The following is a 21654-nucleotide window of genomic DNA, read 5'->3' on the forward strand; positions in this document are numbered from 1 at the left end:
CTGGCTGAGCAGCACTCCCCCTGTGGGAGCGCACTGACCACCAAGGGGCAACTCCTGCATTGAGCGTCTGCCCCCTGGTGGTCAGTGCGTGTCATAGCAACCAGTCGTTCTGCCTTTTGGTCGATTTGCATATTAGGGTTTATTATATAGGATTATGTTCAATCTCACAGGACACATATTCTGTACATTCTGGTTGTGGCTTTATAGTGCTATTCTTGAGGTAGACATTTTCTTCTTTTAATTTCCTTATTTATAAAATCACAAGTGTGTATAATAGGCTTTTGTTACTATCACATTTGTTTAAAATATTAATAACATTAATGTAGCATTTAGTATGTCACCAAAAGTATTCAGTTTCACACACAACATCTTTAACATTCATTTTTAATAAGTGGATGGCATTAGTTGTGTTTTTTAAAATTCTACTTAATATCTAATTGTGTGACCTTGCAATTTAATTTTCTTTTAGTTCAGAGTACATGTGGAAACTTAGAATGCTGCATTCTTTTTCTAACACTGAAAGTTAGTGGGTTATAAATTCAATGATTAAAATAGATTTATGAGACTTACTTAGAAAGTAAGATATGTAAGATGTAGATACTTTTTTTAGAACTGTAAAATGTAGTAGTCCTAATGTATTTAGATGAGATTATATCTTATTTTATAATTTTGAGATGTAATGAATCTTTATTTCTCACTTTCCTTTTTGAGACTTATAAAAAGCCATTATACATAGAGGTGTTTTTTTCATGTGATTGAGAGTTAAAATGACTTATTCAAAATCATGTAATGAAGTAGTGACAAATATCTGAGAATAGTGAAGATTTGACTTAAGATGAATTTAGAAAGCTGATTTTCCCATTTTAATGCTATGCTTAATTCCTTCCTTGTTCTGTATTAGATCTTGGAATTTGATAAAATACCTTGCACTATGCTGCTCCTTCAGAATATGAACCAGGTCTCATTCTTCATCGTCTTCCTAGCTTAGTAGCAGTGCCTGGAACTTAGTAGGTCCTCAATACAATAATGTGTATTGACGTGAATTGCTTTCAGCAACATTCCTGTTAGTTTCTTTAGGGCTGTAGTGAGCCAACATACTACTACTTGGAAAGATTTAATTAAGCACAGAAGGTAATCCTGTGGAAGAAAAACTTTCCTGAGTTGACCAAACCACAGGTTTAAATTGTAACTTGTAAACACTGAGCTTTGATTGACCTGGTTCTTCTTAGTGGTTCTGGCTTTCTTCCATTTTATTTTTTTAAACTTGTATTTCCATGAAAATGTGGACCATCCTCTTTTTTTATTTACCTTGGTTATCTTCTAACTATGTCCTGAGCTAATATTAACAAATTTTCTTTCATGTATAAATAAGTACTAACATATGAATAACTTAACACAGTAAGGCCTATTACATCTAATTGGGAAAACATCCAATGTGTAAAGAATATCTTTATTTGATTATTATGCTAATAGGAAATGCCAATTAGTATTGATAATTATTATGTTTATTGAAATTAAATGCAGAGAACTTATTTCAAAATTATAAAATTGAATTTTTAGGTTCTGATATTACATGTAAGAATTTATAACATTAAACTGTTTAGTCTATAGGAAGAAAATATCTGCTGATTTTTCTTAAGCTACTATGTAATATCATTTAGATATTGTGATTTTTAAAAACTCTCCTTAAAACATACAAATGAATGTGCCAGTTTTTAAAAAAATGAATTGTTAGAGCATTGTGTGTTCTTAGGTTTTGGTGAGGAGGAAAATGGTGTTAATAAAAGTTAAATTTGCCAAACATGATGTTTTAAATTTGTTTTGTAGACAATTGCAAGAAAATTTTAGGAGAAAATGCTAAACCCAATTATGGATGTCAAGTCACTATTCAGTCTGAACAAGAAAAGCAGTTAATGAAACAGTATCGTCGAGAAGAAAAAAGAAATGCAAGACGAGAAAAAAAGGCTGGAGAAGATGGTGAAATTTCCGGAGAAGGGCTTACATGCTTCGATCCTAAGGAATTGCGGATACAAAGGTAATAAAAGCCAGCAGCTGAAAAATAAATGCTCGTGTTGTAATTGCTACTTTTATATATCATTATCATTTTTTAGTTTAGCTTCAAATTTATATTATTCTTCTAGTTACATTTTCTTACAAGAATAGAATTTTGTTATATGAAAAATAATTTTATGGGATAAGAAAGCAGTGATCTGCTTAATTAGAATGTTCTTGTTGCTTCTAGATAGGTGAGAAATTTAGATTATAGAAGTAAACTATTTTTAGGCACTGTGCACACACCACTAGGTTAATATTTATGAAGTCTACACAATTTTTTTGAGTTATTTGTTTCTTTTCCTAGCTTAATGAATACTTTTTACCTGTTATTATTTAGAAGTAGAAAGGAGAAAAATTAAATGAAGGCATTATTATACTTGATCTTTAAATATTGAAACCCATTTTTATTTTATTTCTTATTTTTTTTATTTTTTTAATATATTTTATTGATTTTGACAAACAAAATTATAAATATGATTTTACCTAAAAATGTGTTGACTCCTGTGGGATTTCACCGAAAATTTTGCGATTGCTATTATGTTCCTTTGTATAGTTTTATTTCTTCTCCTTTATAATGAAAGGCTACCTGAAATAGTTATTATAGTGATCTTGATTTAATACTGTATGCTTTTTGTTGCAAGATAAAAATTTCAGATTTAGCCTATTGTTTTTGTATTTAAAGGGAGCAGGCACTTCTGAATGCTAGAAATGTTCCAATTCTGAGCAGGCAGAGGGACATGGACTTTGAAAAAATACGTTATCCCCATGTTTATGATTCCCAGGCTGAAGCCATGAAAACATCAGCATTCATTGCTGGTGCAAAGGTATGTCACTGGTGTTTAACCACTCTGGGATAATATATCTATTGTGAGGAAATGACACATAGATTTTCCCTGTTTCCTTTGTTACTCTAGTACTGGTGGACTATACTAAGCTAAATTATGTTTAAAAATACTGTGGAAAATGAAATATGCAGTGTATGTAAAGTTCTTCACACATAGTAGATATGCAAAAAATATCTGTTCTCCCTTTCATTATATGCAACTTTTTTTTTTAATTTTAGCAAATGCATTGCTTTGTGATTAAACTTTACACTATATATTGGATATTTTTCCTACCTTTGTGAGTACATTGGTCTTCCAGAATAACATCTAATTAATGTATACTTTAAGATTCATCAACATAATATGGTTCATATGTTATATGAGATACCTAATACATGAATGCTTTGTGTGTATATGGTTGTTTTTTGTTTGTTTGTTTGTTTAGCCTTCCTTTTTCTTTAAAGTAGCTAAATTTATTTTTTAGTGCTGTGTGGTAAAACCAGTAGTGTTCTCTCTCTCTAAAGAATATTTATTATAGAGCATTTATTTTTATTATTGAATTTTAATTTTTGATGTTTATAGATGATTTTGCCAGAAGGAATCCAAAGAGAGAATAACAAGATGTATGAAGAAGTAAAGATTCCCCACAGTGAACCAATGCCAGTTGGTTTTGAGGAAAAACCAGTTTATATCCAAGACTTAGATGAGGTGAGATGCTCATTTTATAGAGTTGATATTTTTGATGCTTGGTATATTTATGAATGGATTTGAATTGGAAAAATTCTTTTTCAAGGTCAGTTAGCTAATACAATAAAGAGACATAGGCAGTTGGTTACTAAAGATGTATAGTAGGAGAGTTTAAATTTTAAAAACTGCATATGTACATACATTTCTTTATACATTAAACATTTATGTACATTTCTGTGTACATATTTCTATATTTCATGTTTATTTTGGTTCTTTCAACTAATAATTGGTTCAACCTATATAAACTGACTTAAATAAAATGGTCTAAAGGTTTATGTATTGTATTGAGATATCAAATGGTCAATCTATAATAAAGTGTAATAATTTTTGTGGAAGGGGGGACTATTTTATTTATTTCCCCTCAGGTTGTAAATCATTTCAGACCTATGGAAAAGTTGTGTGAATAGAATTCTCCACATACCCTCTGTCTGTCTCAATTTACCAGTTGTTAAAATTTTGCCATTTTTTCTTTATTTCAAAATAAAACATTTCTTAATTTAGTTCAAAGTATATAATATTATTTAAAGTTAATCTTTTCTATTACCAAAGTGAAGTTGCTTTGTTTTTATATATGAGTAGTCATTCAGAAATATCATATCCTATAGGCAAGCAAAAAGAGCAGCATAAAGTATAATGACAACCAGTCAAAATTGACTCCATTCTATATATATGTGAGTGTGTGTATTTTGTTCTACAAAAATTGAATTATATAATATACATTTTTGTGTGTTTGTATATATCCTTACATATATCTTTCTATGTCAATAGGCATAAATTTTTAGCATTATTTTTACTCACCATACAGTATTCCATTTTATGCCGTTATTACAATTCTTTATTGTTACAATTTTAAGTTCTTTTCTAAAATAAATTTTTATAGTAGACCAAAATTGTAATTAAACTTTTATTAGTGGGTTTCATTCTGTGTATTAGAATTACCTGTATAACTTTTCAAAATCCAAATGTTTTGGCCCATACTAGTATTTAGTTATAATTTCTTGGGAGGGGCCAAGATATCTATATTTTGAAGATGGTATTGACACTCTGTAGGTGATTTTGAAATGCAGCCAGGGCTGAGAGCCTATGGAATTAAATAATTATATACATAATTTTTTTAGATCTTACCAGTCCTTATAAGCATTATCATTAAGATTTATTTCATTTTCTATACTCAGTACTATACTTTTTTATGTAAAAGCATTGACATTCATTGTCTATATAATGAATTAATCAGGCTTCTTATTTTTCTTTCATACTTATTTCTAAGTAAGTTTTCATTCATGTTTATTTCTGTAAAGGGGCAGATAGTAATTATTTTAGGCTTTGTAGACCACATAGGGTCTCTGTTTCATAGTTATTATTTTCTTCCTTTTTATTAAAATATATTTTCAAAATATAGTAACCATTCTTAGTTTATAGGCTATAAAAAATTAAAATATATGGGCCTCTGGCCAGATTTGGCCCTGTAGCCATAGTTGCTGTTCCTTGCTCTATCTTCTTAAACATTCGGTCATTTGTGGTATTTCTGGATTGATTTTAATTGATAAATATTTCTTATTTTACTTCCGTACCCCAAGTATAAGAAACTTGCTCTCAAAGCATTGGCCTCCTCTGCAAACCCTCAGCTGAGTTCCTCTCCAGCAGTCTTTGGGTCCTTAACTTACTCTTTTGTTTAGTGGGTGTAGTATATTTGGAACCCTTCCAAGTGAGCTTCAGATTTCATGTGGGGAAATAAGTAGTACATTCTAATTTAAGAAAGCAATTTATAAGTCCCCAATAAAAATAATTCTGAGATTACTTTATGGAAATGAGTTAAGGACATCAAATTGTGTATTTAAAATATAAATTTTTAAATGTACCAATTTAAGTAGGTATTTCTAAATTTTTGTTCTTTAGGAAAGCAATACCATGCATGTCGTTAAGCATTGGAATATTGGAATACACACACATACAAATTTGTCTGTTGAACTGACTGTTCTAAATAAGTTATTAATACTTTCATTTATATAACATGTTTTTACTATGTTACTTATATTAAATGAAATCTTGACCTGATCTCATAATAAATTATTCAAATACAGTTAGATTGAATGCAAGTGGATCAATTTCCTTGAGGGTTCTGTTGGTGAAACTTTCTTGTTTAAGGAGATGTACATTTAAAATGACATTCTTGCTTTATTTAATTAGTTTTGGAAAGTTTAAAGTCATGTACTGTAAAATGTAAATTAAAAAATTACCTGTAATTTAATATCTGTAACATTTTGTGAGCTTGACCATATTAAGTCCAAACACTTTACTCTCTTTAAAAGATTTCAGGCAAGCTGGTGAAAATAATTTAAAGGTTAAAGTCAGAGCTGAAACCAGTTATTGCCATAAATATCAGCCAAGAAACTGAAAATGACATTTTCTATGTGGGATTCAACAGAATTTGACATAGACTCTTTGGCTTCTGTTTTATTGCCATGATTAGAAGTGCAGCTGTTTATTATAAGGCAGGTCCCACAATTTGGGCCAAGTAGACAGCAGTGCCAATGAAATAAGCTACAACACTTATAGTGACATCCTGGAGGGATACATACTAGTATAGCACACGTCAGTATGAGTTCACCCCCCTTATGAAAATAATATATTAAGATCATAGAAAGTACTGGATTGTTAGCTTTTCACTTCTGCTTTAAGCCTCTGAAGTTTGTATACGTAATTATAATACTGGTTTTGTGAAACCAGCCCTCACTTATTATGGTGTTTCTGTCTAAAGCAAACCAAACCTAGCCCAATCAAACCCATAGCTTTGCTCCAACCATGTTGTTTACTGTCTTCTTGCAACTGTGAATGTGACTTGGCATAGCAGCTTGGTGAAGGTGTTTCAGAGTGACATCTGACATATTGAATTATTATTAAGAGTGTGCTGGTAGAAACATGTGTGCAATTTTGTTGGTTTATCAGTGGAGTTTGTTATGATTGTGAAGCCAAAGTTTGTCTTTTAAATCTCCTCACGAGACTTCTTTAGTTTTCCTTAGCATTCAAGCCTTAACTCATACCTGGGAAATTAGTGTCCTCCTGACTCACATTATACTTTAAATTCTCATAAAACGTGATATTGCTGTTGTTTGTTTTTCTCTCCTTGTGTTTTTCTCTTCAAGGACAGGCAGTGATAGCTTTTTATTTATCATTTTGTCATCAGGGAGGGAGGAGAGAAGGGCCATCTGTTTATTTAGTTGGGGTTTTGTTGTCATTATGCTTCTTGGGTGGAATGTTTTCAGAATGAGAGAATTTTTAAGAATTGACATATGTGGGCATGTTAAGTATTTTTGGTTACACTTTTAAATGGTGTAAATGCATCCCATTAAATAATATGAAAGATTTATGAATTATGCATTGCAATTTCTTATTGCTTTTTTGTATGTAATAAAATATGGCTCGATTTCATTTTACAAAATAACTAACTCATCTTATTGTCACAAAATCTTACAATCTCACTTCTTTCAAAGATTTAATAGTAGATTACTCTCCTGAGGTCTTTTGTTGCTAAAACATAATTTCCTCCACCCAGATTGTCTGATTCAAAATGAATTATTGTCATGAAACATTAAAGCACACGAATCTTTAGTAAAGAGAAATCAACAGTGGCCATGCACTTCTTGTCTCTTAATTAACAGAACGTAGTAATTTCTCAGTGCTTTTTCAAGTGAGCGTACATATTGGAAATTTGGTGTTTGGTAAAGATGAAGGACTCTTTTTATGCCATAATGAAAAACAAGATGAATCAGGTATTTGGAGTTTACATTAAAATATTAGATATTTATATCTATAAAGCAATAAATCATTGTTTTTAAAACATTAAGACAATATTGAATTATAGATCTCCTTTTGTTTATTCCTAATATAAATATTTTTTATCTAAACAGAAAAGTATTTTATAGAGCTGATTATAAAATCATTCACTACAAAAATATAGTATCTAAAATGTAATAGAAAGTGAAAGTTTCTTTATAATCCCAGTTCCAGTGGAACAGTTTGATATATGTATCTTTTCATATCTTTTTGTATTAAACTATATTTAATTCATTATTTTACTATTCTATGGCATACCTTTTTTTAAAAAAAATATATTTTATTGATTTTTTACAGAGAGGAAGGGTGAGGGATAGAGACTTAGGAACATCAATGAGAGAGAAACATCGATCAGCTGCCTCCTGCACACTCCCTACTGGGGATGTGCCCGCAACCAAGGTACATGCCCTTGACTGGAATCGAACCTGGTACCCTTCAGTCCGCAGGCCAACGCTCTATCCACTGAGCCAAACCAGTCAGGGCTGTGGCATACCTTTTTTCTTTTCAGATACATTTACCTAATAACATATGTATATCTTCTTCTATTTAACTACTGTAATTCATGAAGCATGTATCATGAATTATTTAATCAGCCCAGATGAATAGATACTCAACTTCTTTTTATTATAAATGCTAATATAGCAAATATCTTTGTGCTTGATTATTTATCTGGCTTTCTTATTTCAGTTAGTTTAATTTGGATAAATTTTTTAAAATGGAATTTTTAAGTTAAATGATATGTAAGTTTATTAATGTTAATCATTTATATGTGACATATATAATATACTAGAGGATCGGTGCATGAAATTCATGCATGGGTACAGTCCCTAGGCCTGGCCAGAAGCTCCAGTGTCTGGCATGGAAGGGCAGGTCCCAGCTGAACTATGGGAAGCACATGGGCCCCCAACCCCCGCATGACCCCCTCGGCCTGAGTCATTGGTTCCCCGCCCAGCTCCCTCAGTGCCTGGAAGCCAGGTGGTGGTCCTGCGCCCCTCCCCACCCACCACCACTAGTCGCTGTCTGCGGGGCAGTTGGTGGGGCGATTGGGCCCTGCTCGTACTGCGTTGGCCTTGTGCCTCCTGCTCACCTCATTCACCATCCCGCCACGGTCCCGCTCTCGGGGCCCATCAGGGCCAGCAGAGCCTCCACTGCTGCCCACTGCCAGCGCTGTGTTGCTGACACGTGCTATGTTCCGCTTTGACCCCTGGTGGTCAGCGCACGTCATAGCGAGCGGTTGAACTCCGGGTCGAGGGGACAATTTGCATATTAGGCTTTTATTATATAAGATATGAAGATACAAAAATTACCAAAAATAGTCAATTTTTAAAAAGTCTTAAATACTCAGATAAATAAAAATCATTTTTCTATTTTGCAGTTTTCCGATTCTTAGAATGGTCAGTATTTTTATTGACTTTGTATTTTTATATTTGATGAAATTAAGTTACTTGATTAAAAAGTTTGCATAAAGTATAAAGATTTAGAGTAATGAAATCAGTAAAGTTTACAAGTTTTTAACTTGGACTTTTAATTTGGACTTCAGTGTTGCATATCTGAGTTCCAGTCCTTGCCTTGCTTACTGTCCATTCATCTATCCCTGAAGGAGTTCTTTAATCACTCCATGCCCCAGTTTCTTCATCTTTAAAATAAGAATAATAAGGGGTCAATTGGGGAAAAAGGAGACATATGTAAAACTTAAGATAATAAATAAATATTAAAAAATAAGCCTATATAATAAAGCAGCAATATGCAAATTGACCATCACACTCTGGCACAAGATGGCCACCCACATGTGGTCACAAGATGGCCGCCACAAGGTGGCCGGCAGGGGAGGGCAGTTGTGGGTGATCAGGCAGCAGGGTAGGGTAGTTGGGGGCGACCAGGCCTGCAGGGGAGGGCAGTTAGAGGCGACCAGGCTGGCAGGGGAGGGCAGTTAGGGGCGACCAGGCTGGCAGGGGAGCAGTTAGGCATCGATCAGGCTGGCAGGGGAGCAGTTAGGGAGTGATCAGGCTGGCAGCCAGAAGCAGTTAGGGGCAATCAGGCAGGCAGGCAGGCGAGCAGTTGGGAGCCAGCAGTCCTGGATTGTGAGAGGGATGTCCAACTGCCGGTTTAGGCCCAATCCCTGTGGGACATCCCCCAAGGGGTCCCAGATTGGAGAGGGTGCAGGCTGGGCTGAGGGACACCCCCCCCCACAGTGCATGAATTTTGTGCACCGGGCCTCTAGTATTTAAAATAATTCGAAGGGCTGCTAGAAGAGTAATCCAATTTACCTTTTTGTCTTCGGATGGTAAAACTCTAGGAATAACTTATAATACTTTTGTAATGCTTGAGAGCTCATGTAGGCTTTTTCGTTTATTCAGATGCTTATTTAATTTTATTATTTCTTAAAAGAATCAGTTGTATTTCTTTGTGTATCTTTTCTTTTCCTTTTTTTTTCATAGATATCGTCACATTTCAAAAACTAGAAATTTTTATGTAGTAAAATTTTTCTTATTTATATCTGTTCCCCATCTGTTTTCCATTAATAATCATTGTATTTAGATCATATGTATTTTTTGTATGAATGTCTACAAGCAAATATAAATACAGATTCTTATTCCCTGTTTCCTACCCCACCAACTTTAAAGAAAAAAAACTAGGATGCTATAATATTGTTCTACATCTTGCTTTTTTTTCACATAAGGAGATTCTTTTCATCTTAGTAAATAGAAAACACTCCTATTCTGTTCTATGGCTGCATGCAATCTATTGTGTGGCTGTGCCCTAATTTATTCAAGTGGTCGTGTATTGATGGCGTTTGGATTGTTTCTAGTTTTTGCTACCACAAATAATTTTCTGATGAGTAATCTTTTGCATACATAGTTTTGCAGATGTGCAAGTATGTTTTGGGTGTATTCTAAAAAAGTGAAATTACTAAGCCCAAGTTTGTAAGCATTTGTGAAAGAAAGGTTTTTATTCTTAAAATGAAATAGGCCATATTTTGAAAGAATGCATTTGTATTCACTGGAAAGTGAGTATCTTAACAATGGGTTTCCAAATTTTTTATTACAGCTCACATTAAAAAATTATTTTCCATTGTGATTCAGTATAACACAAACACAAATAAAATTTTCATGAATCAGTATTTACCCTTATCATATGTGATACATTGTACTACTTTCTTTTTCTTTCACATTGTTTTCTTTAAAAATGCTGGCACAGTCCACTAAGTTGAACATAACCTTCTATGTGAATAGCAATGACCTAGAGTCCTATTATGTGTGGTAAAAGGGGATCCCTACTTGCACTGTAAAGTCCCAAGAATTCCCTATAATTCTTATGCACCTAATACAAAGAAATAAGCATGATTTTAACTGATTTTTTCTAATGCTGTCTTAATGTCGGGAGGATTTTAAAATTGTAAAAATTATATTTTAAAACAACACATTTTTGGGGTATTCCCAGAACAAATGTAACAGGAGCTGATGTAATTCAAGGTCACTAGTTTCACTGGAGACTGCAGTGAATGAGTGTAGAAAAAAGGTAATTTGGCTAGTATTTATAATATCTGATGGAAAACAATTGTCAAGCTTAAATAATGTGAGCAGAAAAATTTATACCAATCTCCTGTCCTGGAGATAGTCATTGTGTTTAACACAAAGTGTCTTATGCATTATTTTATTTATAAAAATTCTTCAGTGATATAGCTCAAAAATGGTATTATGATTTAATACCATTAGGACTCAGCTAAAGCAAATACAGAAAAAACAACATCACTGAATATTTGCTTTGTACCAGGTACTATGCTAGGTATTAGGGAGACAAAGATGAACAACATAAGTCCTAACTCTATGTAGTTTCATATTCTAGAGCAGCGGTTCTCAACCTGTGGGTCACGACCCCTTTGGCGGTTGAACGACCCTTTCACAGGGGTCGCCTAAGACCATCCTGCATATCAGATATTTACATTACAATTCATAACAGTAGCAACATTACAGTTATGAAGTAGCATCGAAAATAATTTTATGGTTGGGTCACAACATGAGGAACTGTATTTAAAGGGCCAGAAGGTTGAGAACCACTGTAGAGGAAAAAATAACTCCTTATATTTATCATTTAGCACTTTAGAGAATATAAATGATTTTATGTGATCAGGGGAAGTATTTGTCAATCTTTAAAAAAAAAGCTGAGAAATGAAACTTCTGTTGGAACCATTGTTGTATGTGGTAGATGCTTAGACTTAACTGTTTTATTTTAGACTTTGAGGTTGGAATGCAGAAATAAGTAGTAGTGATTTAATCAGCTTTAATTCCATTTTTTAACAGAGTCAATAAATGGTTACTTGTTTTCTGGTTTCTTTGCTTCCTAAGGATAAATTCATAGAGAAGAAGAGGTCAGATGAAAACTAATGTTCTTTTTGCCGAAACCGGTTTGGCTCAGTGGATAGAGCGTCGGCCTGCGGACTGAAAGGTCCCAGATTCGATTCCGGTCAAGGGCATGTACCTGGGTTGCAGGCACATCCCCAGTAGGAGATTTGCAGGAGGCAATATTAAAAAAAAAAAAGAAAACTAATGTTCTTTTTCTTTCCCCAAACATCCCAATATTGAAAGTTTATAATGTAGTTCTTCTACATTCCATGACTCAGATTATGGCAGGGCTTTTCTGACCAAGTTAAGGATTTTGGATATTTCCCTAAGAGCCTTTCCTGCAATGTAGTCTGTTATGTTCTGACAGTGTAGTTATCAAGTTTAAAACATTATGTCAGTAATCCGGATGCTGTCTAGAGCTGCACTGTTTAACACGGTAATCACTAGCCACATGTGGCTGTTGAACATTTGAAATATGGTTAGTCTGGGTTGAGAAGTGCTCTAAGTGTAAAAATATACTAATTTCTCAGACTTAATATGAATAAATAATGCAAAATGTTTCATTATTTATTGATGCATAAAAAACTATTTTATATACATTAATTTCACTTTTTAAAAATGTTTTATAATGTTTCTCTTCAAAATTTTAAATGCACTTATTTGGTGTGCATTATATTTCTGTTGGACAGTGGTGATCCACACTAGGAATATTTAAAGTTTTTTAAACATTCTGATTTTTTTTTATTAGTGGGACTACTTTATTTTTTTAATATATAGTTCCAGTAATTAAGATTTCCCTACCAATAAGGTGTCTGATGTTTAGGCTTCCATTATTCTTAGTAGAGTGTTTATTTTTAGTTAAAGAGTGCTATGACTATGTAAACTTGGAAAGTCATTGTACCTCTCTGAAATGCAATTTTTAAAAACCCTTGACCTCCCAAAGTGAGATGCAATTGCATGTTTGAAATATCTCCTTGGACATGTAATGGGCCTTTCAAATAGAATGTTTCTTTCCTCTCTTAGTCTGTCCTTTTAGCTTTTCTTACATCATAAATAGAACTGCCACCCATCTACTCAAGGAAAAAAAGGTCATCTTTGATATATCTCACTTCTTTCCACTCTCTCACATTTAGCTCAGCATCAAATCGTTGGTTGTACCTCAGAAATATATGTGTATCCTCCTACCTCTCTGTTTCCACTAATTACCTAGTGAATACTCCAAGATGTTAAGGAAGGTATTCATGTAAATTGTTGTGTTTTTTTTTTTAAATCCCATGGCTGTTAAGTGATTTATGGTTTTAGCATGGTTTGTGAAGAATATTAGAGATATGAGATTCTAGCATATAGAGCTTGGACTGAGTGTGCTGATCATATCCTCTGAGTTGTAATCATCTCTCAAACTTTGTACTTAAACCACATGAATCCAGAGGAAACAAACTATTAAAGTTATGCAGTGTATGTCTTGGGTATCTATATTATTTTTTCTAAATATATGCTGAAATTGTAATGTTTACTGTGAGAATATGTTAAACTTAAGCATCTGATACATATACTAGATTGGAAGGTATGGCATTGTTCTGGCTTCATCTTAGATACCTTGTTAATGCTTTTTAATTTACTGGATGCATAAGTACCTATATTTGATTATTATAAACAATTAACAAAGGATGTTTAGGGTACATTGTTGATCTTCCAGGTAAATAGCATCAGATTATTTTGAAAAATACAGTGTGCACTTGAGAGCAGCCTATGTAGCCAGTCTTTGATAAGGGATTTTAGATACATATTTTCTATGGAATTACCTTATTTGTCATGCCTTATATTTCTGTTGGACAGTGGTGATCCACTACTAGTAGTAGTCTGATGAATCCAAAATATATATATAGACAAGTGGATTTAGGAGGAAGCTTTAACATTTAAAATACTTTTGATCTGCTGATTATGGCATATTTTGAAAATGCTTAGTTAAGACCAATTAAAAGTGAAAATTATATATCTTTAGAATGACTATCTGGGCCAAACATGAAACCTTTATGATAAATGAACCATGAGACACTCAGTTTTCTGAATAAAAGCAAATCCTAAAATGCTTAGAAAAATAGTTGCAATTTAACATTATGCATTCATTAATGCATAAAATCAATACATATTTCTTTTATTAGAGGAATAACAAATGTTTGGAAGCAATGATTGTTAGCACCATTTAATTAGACATTATGAATAAAGCAGTGAATATTATTATTACATACTTCTAAATTGGGAGTAAAATAGTTTTGATATAACCACACTCTTTTGTTTTAAGGTATTTGTGAATATAATTTGAATATTATTCAAATAGAAGAAATCCCTTATGCATAATGAACTTTAACTTAATTTCTCATGTTCTAGTAGCTAGCTCTCAGACACAATTAGAAATATACTAGTCCTCTAATGACAATTTTAATATATTGTTGCAATTGCTGTCTTTACACATTCATTTTATTTTTTACCAACAAGTTTAATGATGACAATTATTTCATTAATTTTCATAAATTCAAAATGAGAAACAAAAAGAAACTCTTTGGGAAAGAGGGTAGACCATAAGCTGTTTGAAATAATTTATAAATTTTTGGAGGGTTTTTTATTTTGTTTTGAAACTTGCTGTTTCTTTAACAGAGTGTATATGTGCAAGTATATTTTAAGTATTCTTTTGTCATAGTTTTTTGGAAATGAATGTAGACACTAATTGACTAGAAAAATAAATCATTGTATAATATATTATTTTAAACAGTAAATCTGATGGTGGTTTGTATTTGGAAATAAGACAAACAGTTCAGGTCTCATTTCTTCCACAGTTAGCAGTGTGGACTTGGGTGGACTGTTATTTAACTGCTCGAGGCCTCGGTTTCCTTTGCTAATTTCTTTATATTGTCTTTCAGGAAAAACTTTAGAGGTTTCTAGAGGATTCTCTATGTAGTCTGGACTTCATAGTTTGGTCATGGCCAACTTTCCCATCTCTATCACACAATTACTAACATTTAACTACTTCTTTGTGTTTCTCTAATATTTTTTTTCTTCTACCCGAAATGGCATTCTTCTTAGTGACTTTTCCCTTGGATACCTCAGCACATAGTTTATCTTTACTATAGAAAATTAAAATGATGTAATATAAATTCTAACACACTTTTTAAAAAAAATCACAACTAATACATTGTATGGCTCATTTTAGACACTCTAACTTTTGTTAAGAAAATGAATGCTTAAATCGATATATCCTTCGTATAATAATAGTTATGAGTCTACTTTAATACAGTGTTGTAAACTTCCATATAAAATAGGTTTGTTTGTCAGATATTCTTCTAAGGTTTTAGTCTACTTCTTGCTTGAACTGTTATCTTTAAGCATATAAGAAGTAAGTTTTTTATTTATGGTTGAATAGAGTTTTGTTTTGAACTGCTATATACCTATTTTGGTTAGTTCTAGTTTACTCTTTCTTTAGAGGATGATAAGTATGCAGTGCATATCTTTTTAAGACTTTCCCCTTCATTCATTCAATTTATTTATTAGTCAATAAAAATTTATTTACAGGCTTATTATGTTCCCAGCAATTGGTTAGGTACTAGGGAAATATAAAGAGTAATAAAACTGAATCCTTAGTTTCAATCCAGTGGGCCATATATACATATAAACAAATCATTTCAATATTTGTGGTTAAGGGTCATAATGACAATATAAAAACAGGGCTGTATGAATGTCTAGCTGCTGAGAGAAAAGGAAGTTTCTTAAATCATTTTAAATATGGCAAAGTATAAATAAGTAAATGTAATAATTGCTTAAGGAATTAGAGACGGCCAGAGATTACAGTTGAACTTGAACTTGAGTGATAATGATGCCTTTCTCAGTGTTAGGGAAGACATTATAGATAGTGCAAAATCACAAAGGATCTCAGAGCATTGTACATAGAATAGCAGTGGTGAAGGATAACAAGGGTTTACATTTTGAAGGGTCCTGTTTAGGGCACACACTGTCTTAATTTTTTTCTCTATTAAAACAACATAACAATAGTACCTATACCATAGAATTGTTCTCATGATGAAATAAGGACTATATCAAAGTGCTTACAATTGTGTATGCTATAGTGTAAGCTCTGAATAAATGTAATCTGTAGCTGTTATTCCTATGATTATAGCTGCCTTTTCAAAAAGTTTTTTTTAAAACAATCCATAAGATATTGAAATAGAAATTTTCATTGATTTATATCACCAGGAAGTTCTGGTTTGCACATTCATTACTCATCTTCAATATAAATAAACTAGAATATCATGTATATTCAAAAGATACCTATGTTTAGTTTTGTTTCCTTACCTTATTAACTTGTCATTGTTTTATACTTAGGATTGTGTACAAAGATACAAGTATAGATCCGTTATCATACTGTTTTCAAATTTAGTGAGTTGCAATTCCCAAATGCATTATTAGAATTGTATAATAGTTGTGAATTGCTCTCAATTGCACATACTTTCATTTAAATATAGGACACATTGAGAGACTGAACAAATTAGTCATTTGTGTGTTATATTATTGCTTTTAATCAAGGGAAGTAAATGTTTGTATTTACTGTTTTGTATGGGTCCGTCACATTATTATTTATAATGGGTCATGTCTTTTTTAGATTGGTCAGCTGGCTTTTAAAGGAATGAGGAGACTCAATAGAATTCAGTCAATTGTCTTTGAGACTGCCTATAACACCAATGAGAACATGCTGATTTGTGCCCCCACTGGAGCTGGAAAGACCAACATTGCAATGCTTACAGTTTTGCATGAAATTCGACAACATTTTCAACAAGGTGTTATCAAAAAGAATGAATTTAAGGTAGGAAATCAACAAGCCAGATAACAGCTTTTTAAATTATAAAATTAAAAATTATTTGGTCGTTGTAGATGTTATATAAAATCCGTAAGTCTTTTAGGATTATTGTACATGAAATCACATAAAGAATGCTGCTTGATTTACTTTATTGCTATTAAGGCAATCTATGCTTGTGTTATGAAAATCCCATTAATCCTGTGAAAAATCTATGAAAATACATTTAACTTTGAAGCAGAAAGAATTTTCCAAGTGATAAGGCTGTATAAACAAATTCCATTGTCCTTTAAATAGCTGTATACTTATCCAACAAAGGTAAGTACTTTTCATATATCACTATTAAGGTTTTTCACTAGAAGTGGTCAGAATCATATTTTGCAATAAATTATGGCTCGTATTGACCACTGTAAAACAAATGACATTGTAGTTTTTGCTCATTCGTCAAGCTAGTGTTTCTTTGGTACAGATTGTGTATGTTGCTCCAATGAAGGCCTTGGCAGCTGAAATGACAAATTACTTCAGCAAACGTCTACAGCCACTGGGCCTCGTTGTGAAAGAATTGACTGGTGATATGCAGTTGTCAAAAAGTGAAATTTTACGTACTCAGGTATGTTGCATACTTACATTTTTAAAATACCTTTTTTTTTTCAGGTAATTGTGAAAATTGCTAAATAGCTATATCTGAAGTAACTATAAACATAATAAACACATAATTTAATGAACTTTGTTTATAACCACATCTTCTACAAAAGAGGTTTATGGTGGGGCTTCGTTTTATGGTATCCCTTCTAACTTCTGCGATTTTTGCTATATCTTAAGTTAGATTCCTGGTATAGATTTTAAGTCTGTTGACAATAAATGTTCTTTTGAAACACAAGGGAGTAAGGATAAGACAGACTTCAATTGTAAGAGCAGAATAATATGTAGATATTTAGATGATTCCCCTAGTACAGTGGTTGGCAAACTGCGGCTCACCAGCCACATGCGGCTCTTTGGCCCCTTGAGTGTGGCTCTTCCACAAAATACCACGTGCGGGCGCGCACGAACGGTGTGATTGAAACTTTGTGGCCCATGCGCAGAAGTCGGTTTCGGCCTGGACGAGTCTATTTTGAAGAAGTGGCGTTAGAAGAAGTGGGGGGTGTCGGTCGGTCAGGCGACGGTAGACGTTTTGGAGTGAAAGAAGATGTAGTGTCGAGGATTGAGAAAGGTATGTTGAAATGGTTTGGACATATAGAGATGATGAACGAAAGGAGATAGATGAAACAAGTATACAAAACGAGTGTGGATAGGAGAGTTGGAAGGGGTCGACCTCAGCGAACATACCTCAATCAGATTGAGGACATTTTTAGCAAAGGCCAGCTTAGGAGTACCCTAATTAAGTTAATAACAGTGTACCTACCTATATAGGTTAAGTTTAAAAAATTTGGCTCTCAAAAGAAATTTCAATCGTTGTATTGTTGATACTTGGCTCTGTTGACTAATGAGTTTGCCGACCACAGCCCTAGTCTCCTAAAACATTCCATTTGGATTATTTAATTAAAGGAAAAGTTTTTGGTCATTCTTTATTTCATCACATAGGAAGTTACTTAATCATGCTCTGGATAAAGTACTCCAATAGGTGACATGCATGACAGCAAAAACATTTAAGATTCACAGTTCCTGCCCTCAAGGATCTTATGATTGAGTAGGCAAAAACTATCCTATATAATAAAAGGGTAATATGCAAATCGACTGAACAGCGGAACCACCGGTCACTATGATGTGCACTGACCACCAGGGGGCAGGTGCTCAATGCAGAAGCTGCCCCCTGGTGGTCAGTGTGCTCCCACAGGGGGAGCGCTGCTCAGCCACAAGCCAGGCTGATGGCTGGCAAGTGCAACGGCAGTGGCAAGAGCCTCTCCCGCCTCTGCAGCAGCAATAAGGATGTTTGATAGAGGGCGTGGGGTGCGGGCCTAAGCTGTCAGTTGAACATCTCCTGAGGGCTTCCAGACTGCTAAAGGGTGCAGGCCAGGCTGAGGGACCTCTCCCTTCCCCCCAAGTGCACACATGTCGTGCACCGGGCCTCTAGTGTTAGATATACAACTAGCTTATCATTAATGGATGCAACATGTAAGTAGGTGATGTTTATAGTACTTTTAATAAATAAAATGCCAAATGACCAAATATAATGGGGTAATTCAGGGGAGTTTGATAGAAAATAGATGATAATAGCTTTTGGAACATTGAATGAACATTGATTTAAAATGTGATTGGAAGGTGTATTAAATGTTTCCTTGGGCCACCAAAACAAATTACTATAAGCTGAAAAACTTAAATGAACACAAACTTAACTCTCACAATTCTGGGGTCAGAAGTCCCAAGTCAAGGTGTCAGCAGGGTTAGTTTCTTCTGGAGGCTCTGACAGAGTACTTTTTTCCATATCTCTCTCTTAGTTTCTGGTGGCTGCTGGCAATTCTTGGCATTTCTTGGTCTGTAGACACATCCCTCCAATCTCTGCCTCTGTCTTCACATGGCCTTCTTCCCTGGGTGTCCTTTCTCCTACTCTTCTCTTCTAAGAACACTATTCATTAGATTGAGGCCTTTTCCAAATCCAATATGAATACATCTCAAGATGTTTTACCTTGGTTATATCTGCAAAGAGCCTTTTTTCCAAATAAGGTTACATTCAATTTCTGGGTGAATATCTTTTTGGGTGTTACCATTCAACCCACTACAACAGATAACAGGTACGCTGAACCACATGACAAAAAAAAACAGGTTCCAGTTAAATGTATTTTGGGGTTAATAAAGATGAGTGCATTATAATCGATATTGGTGTCAATTTTACCAGTTGCCTTTTATAGATAATTTTTTAAAAGTTGATTCAAACCCATGCATTTTATCCCATAACATTTTTGTAGAATCTTATTATTCCAAATTAATTTTTCTAAAAACTAATAATTATATCGATACATTAAATGCATAATGCTTTTATCATCATTAGTTTAGTATCACCTGCCTGGAGCTATTTTAATAATTTCTTAAAGTACCTTTTAATCAAAAGGATGTTCTTTAGTCTTTGATATATGATCAAATTTATATTATTCTCTGTGAAATTTGAGAGATTAGATATAATTTAGCTTTTTCCTTGAAGCATTCTAAATTTGATTTCATTAAACTATATGTTTACATAGAGTAACTTTCTCTAACAAATTTTGATTCTTTTTATATAACTTGTGCACTTAACACAATGACCTGAATCATGTTTAAAATTTTAAGTTTATTCAATAAAGAAAAGGGAGTTTTACACATTTGTATAACACAGTTCAATATTATGTCCAGTTTCCTTATTTATGGACACATTTGGTTTTGAAAGCTTGTTCATATTTTCATAAAGTGGCATTATGTATGCTGGGTTCCGAGGCTGCTCCAAGGGAGCTCTGAACATGTAATTGCAGAGATCAAATCTCAAAAACTACACATCAGAACATGGACTGTTAGATCATTTTTTTGGTGTGTGATTTTACTTTTATAATATCTTGGTAAAGGCATATGCATTAAATCAAAATCCGATATTTTTCAAATTATCTCTAGTAACAGTTAAATTTCCTGAAATTGGAACCATTCTAGAGCATGAGACCATGCTTATGATGTGTCTTACTTAAAGAAGTGAATTTTGTATCCTGGTGACTACAATGAAGTTTAGGGAAGAAATTAAGTCAAATTATTCCTCTTTTATTGCTTGGAGATTAAAAAAATAGCATTAAGAAATTTATTGTAAATATTAAGTTTAGCTTTGTCAATCTTTCTCACTGTTACGTGAAATCCAGGGCCTTTCCTCTGTATATTTCTGCTTTAGTCTTTCTGCGCACTATTAACAGACTTGATTTTGTCAATCCCTTTGCTGGAGAGCAGAGGCTCTCAAAATGTGGCATGGGTTCACTCAGAGATTGCTAAGACTCTTTCAGGGATCCACAAGGTTAAAACTGATATTCATATTAATATTATGATGTTATTTTCTTTCACTTGCATAATGACAAGTATTTAGTCTTATGCAGTCCAGGGGCTGCATAATGTATGATTGTGTTACTGACAGCTAATGGAATCAGTACTTTACATTCTTGAGTTGTAAAAATTCCTGAGTTTGAATTTCTAACATAAGAAATATTCATAGATATAACCCACAGAAACAAAAGCTCTTTGGGGGTCTCAGTAATTTTTAAGAGTGCAAAGGAGTCCCAAATCAAAATGTTTTGAGAGTCATTATTGCATTGGAAAGCGCCTTGTACATGACATTGGATTCTCCACAATCTACATCCAGCCTGGTTTCCCACCTTACATCCAATCTGCTTTCCAATATAACTTATTACTGGACCATTTTTGCTTTTTCTACGATAACAATACTCAAATAACATTTTTTCTAATTTAGTAAGTTTCCTCAGACATTTTCTCTTTTTTTTTATGATGCTTTCCTTTATTTAATGACATTTGTTCAAATCTTACCCACTCTTCAAAACTCTGTATGAACACTGTGAGTACTTTTTTTTTTGCCTGCGTCTTACAACAGCAACATTCATTTATATTTATAAAATAAGTAGAGGCCTGGTGCACAAAAATTTGTGCACTCCGGGGGAGTCCCTCAGCCTGGCCTATGCCCTCTTGCAGTCTGGGACCCCTCGGAGGATGTCCACCTGCTGGCTTAGGCCTGCTCCCTGGGCGATCGGGCCCAAGCTTGCAGTCAGACATCCCTCTGGCAGCCCGGCAGCCCTCGGGGGATGTCCACTTGCCAGTGGGGAGCAGGCCTAAGCTGCAGTCGGACATCCTTAATGCTGCTGAGGAGGCAGGAGAGGCTCCCACCACCACCGCTATACTGGCAGCCGTCAGTCTGGCTTGTGACTGAGCAGAGCTCCCCCCGTGGGAGCGCACTGACCACCAGGGGGCAGCTCCTGCATTGAGTGTCTGCCCCCTGGTGGTCAGTGTGTGTCATAGTGACCAGTCATTCCCAGTCATTCTGCTGTTAGGGTCA

General features: G+C 33.8%; 1 protein-coding gene across 8 annotated transcripts in view; it reads left to right on the top strand.

Annotated features, from left to right (window-relative positions):
* ASCC3 (activating signal cointegrator 1 complex subunit 3) overlaps window positions 1-21654 on the top strand; it is a 255129-nt gene that overhangs the window by 46996 nt on the left and 186479 nt on the right. For 5 of the 8 annotated variants that reach the window (XM_014531334.1, XM_005883805.2, XM_014531335.1 and 2 more), the window contains 5 exons: window positions 1828-2035; window positions 2738-2879; window positions 3462-3587; window positions 16455-16655; window positions 17116-17256. In XM_014531334.1, the coding sequence (XP_014386820.1) occupies window positions 1828-2035; window positions 2738-2879; window positions 3462-3587; window positions 16455-16655; window positions 17116-17256 (818 nt within the window). Of the gene's footprint in view, window positions 1-827; window positions 1008-1827; window positions 2036-2737; window positions 2880-3461; window positions 3588-16454; window positions 16656-17115; window positions 17257-21654 lie in introns of those variants that run through there. The other 3 variants (XM_014531336.1, XM_014531337.1, XM_014531338.1) reach the window with 3 other exon arrangements.

The sequence above is a fragment of the Myotis brandtii genome, unplaced genomic scaffold (assembly GCF_000412655.1).
Source record: "Myotis brandtii unplaced genomic scaffold, ASM41265v1 scaffold8, whole genome shotgun sequence".
In the NCBI taxonomy this organism is placed as follows: Eukaryota; Metazoa; Chordata; class Mammalia; order Chiroptera; family Vespertilionidae; genus Myotis; species Myotis brandtii.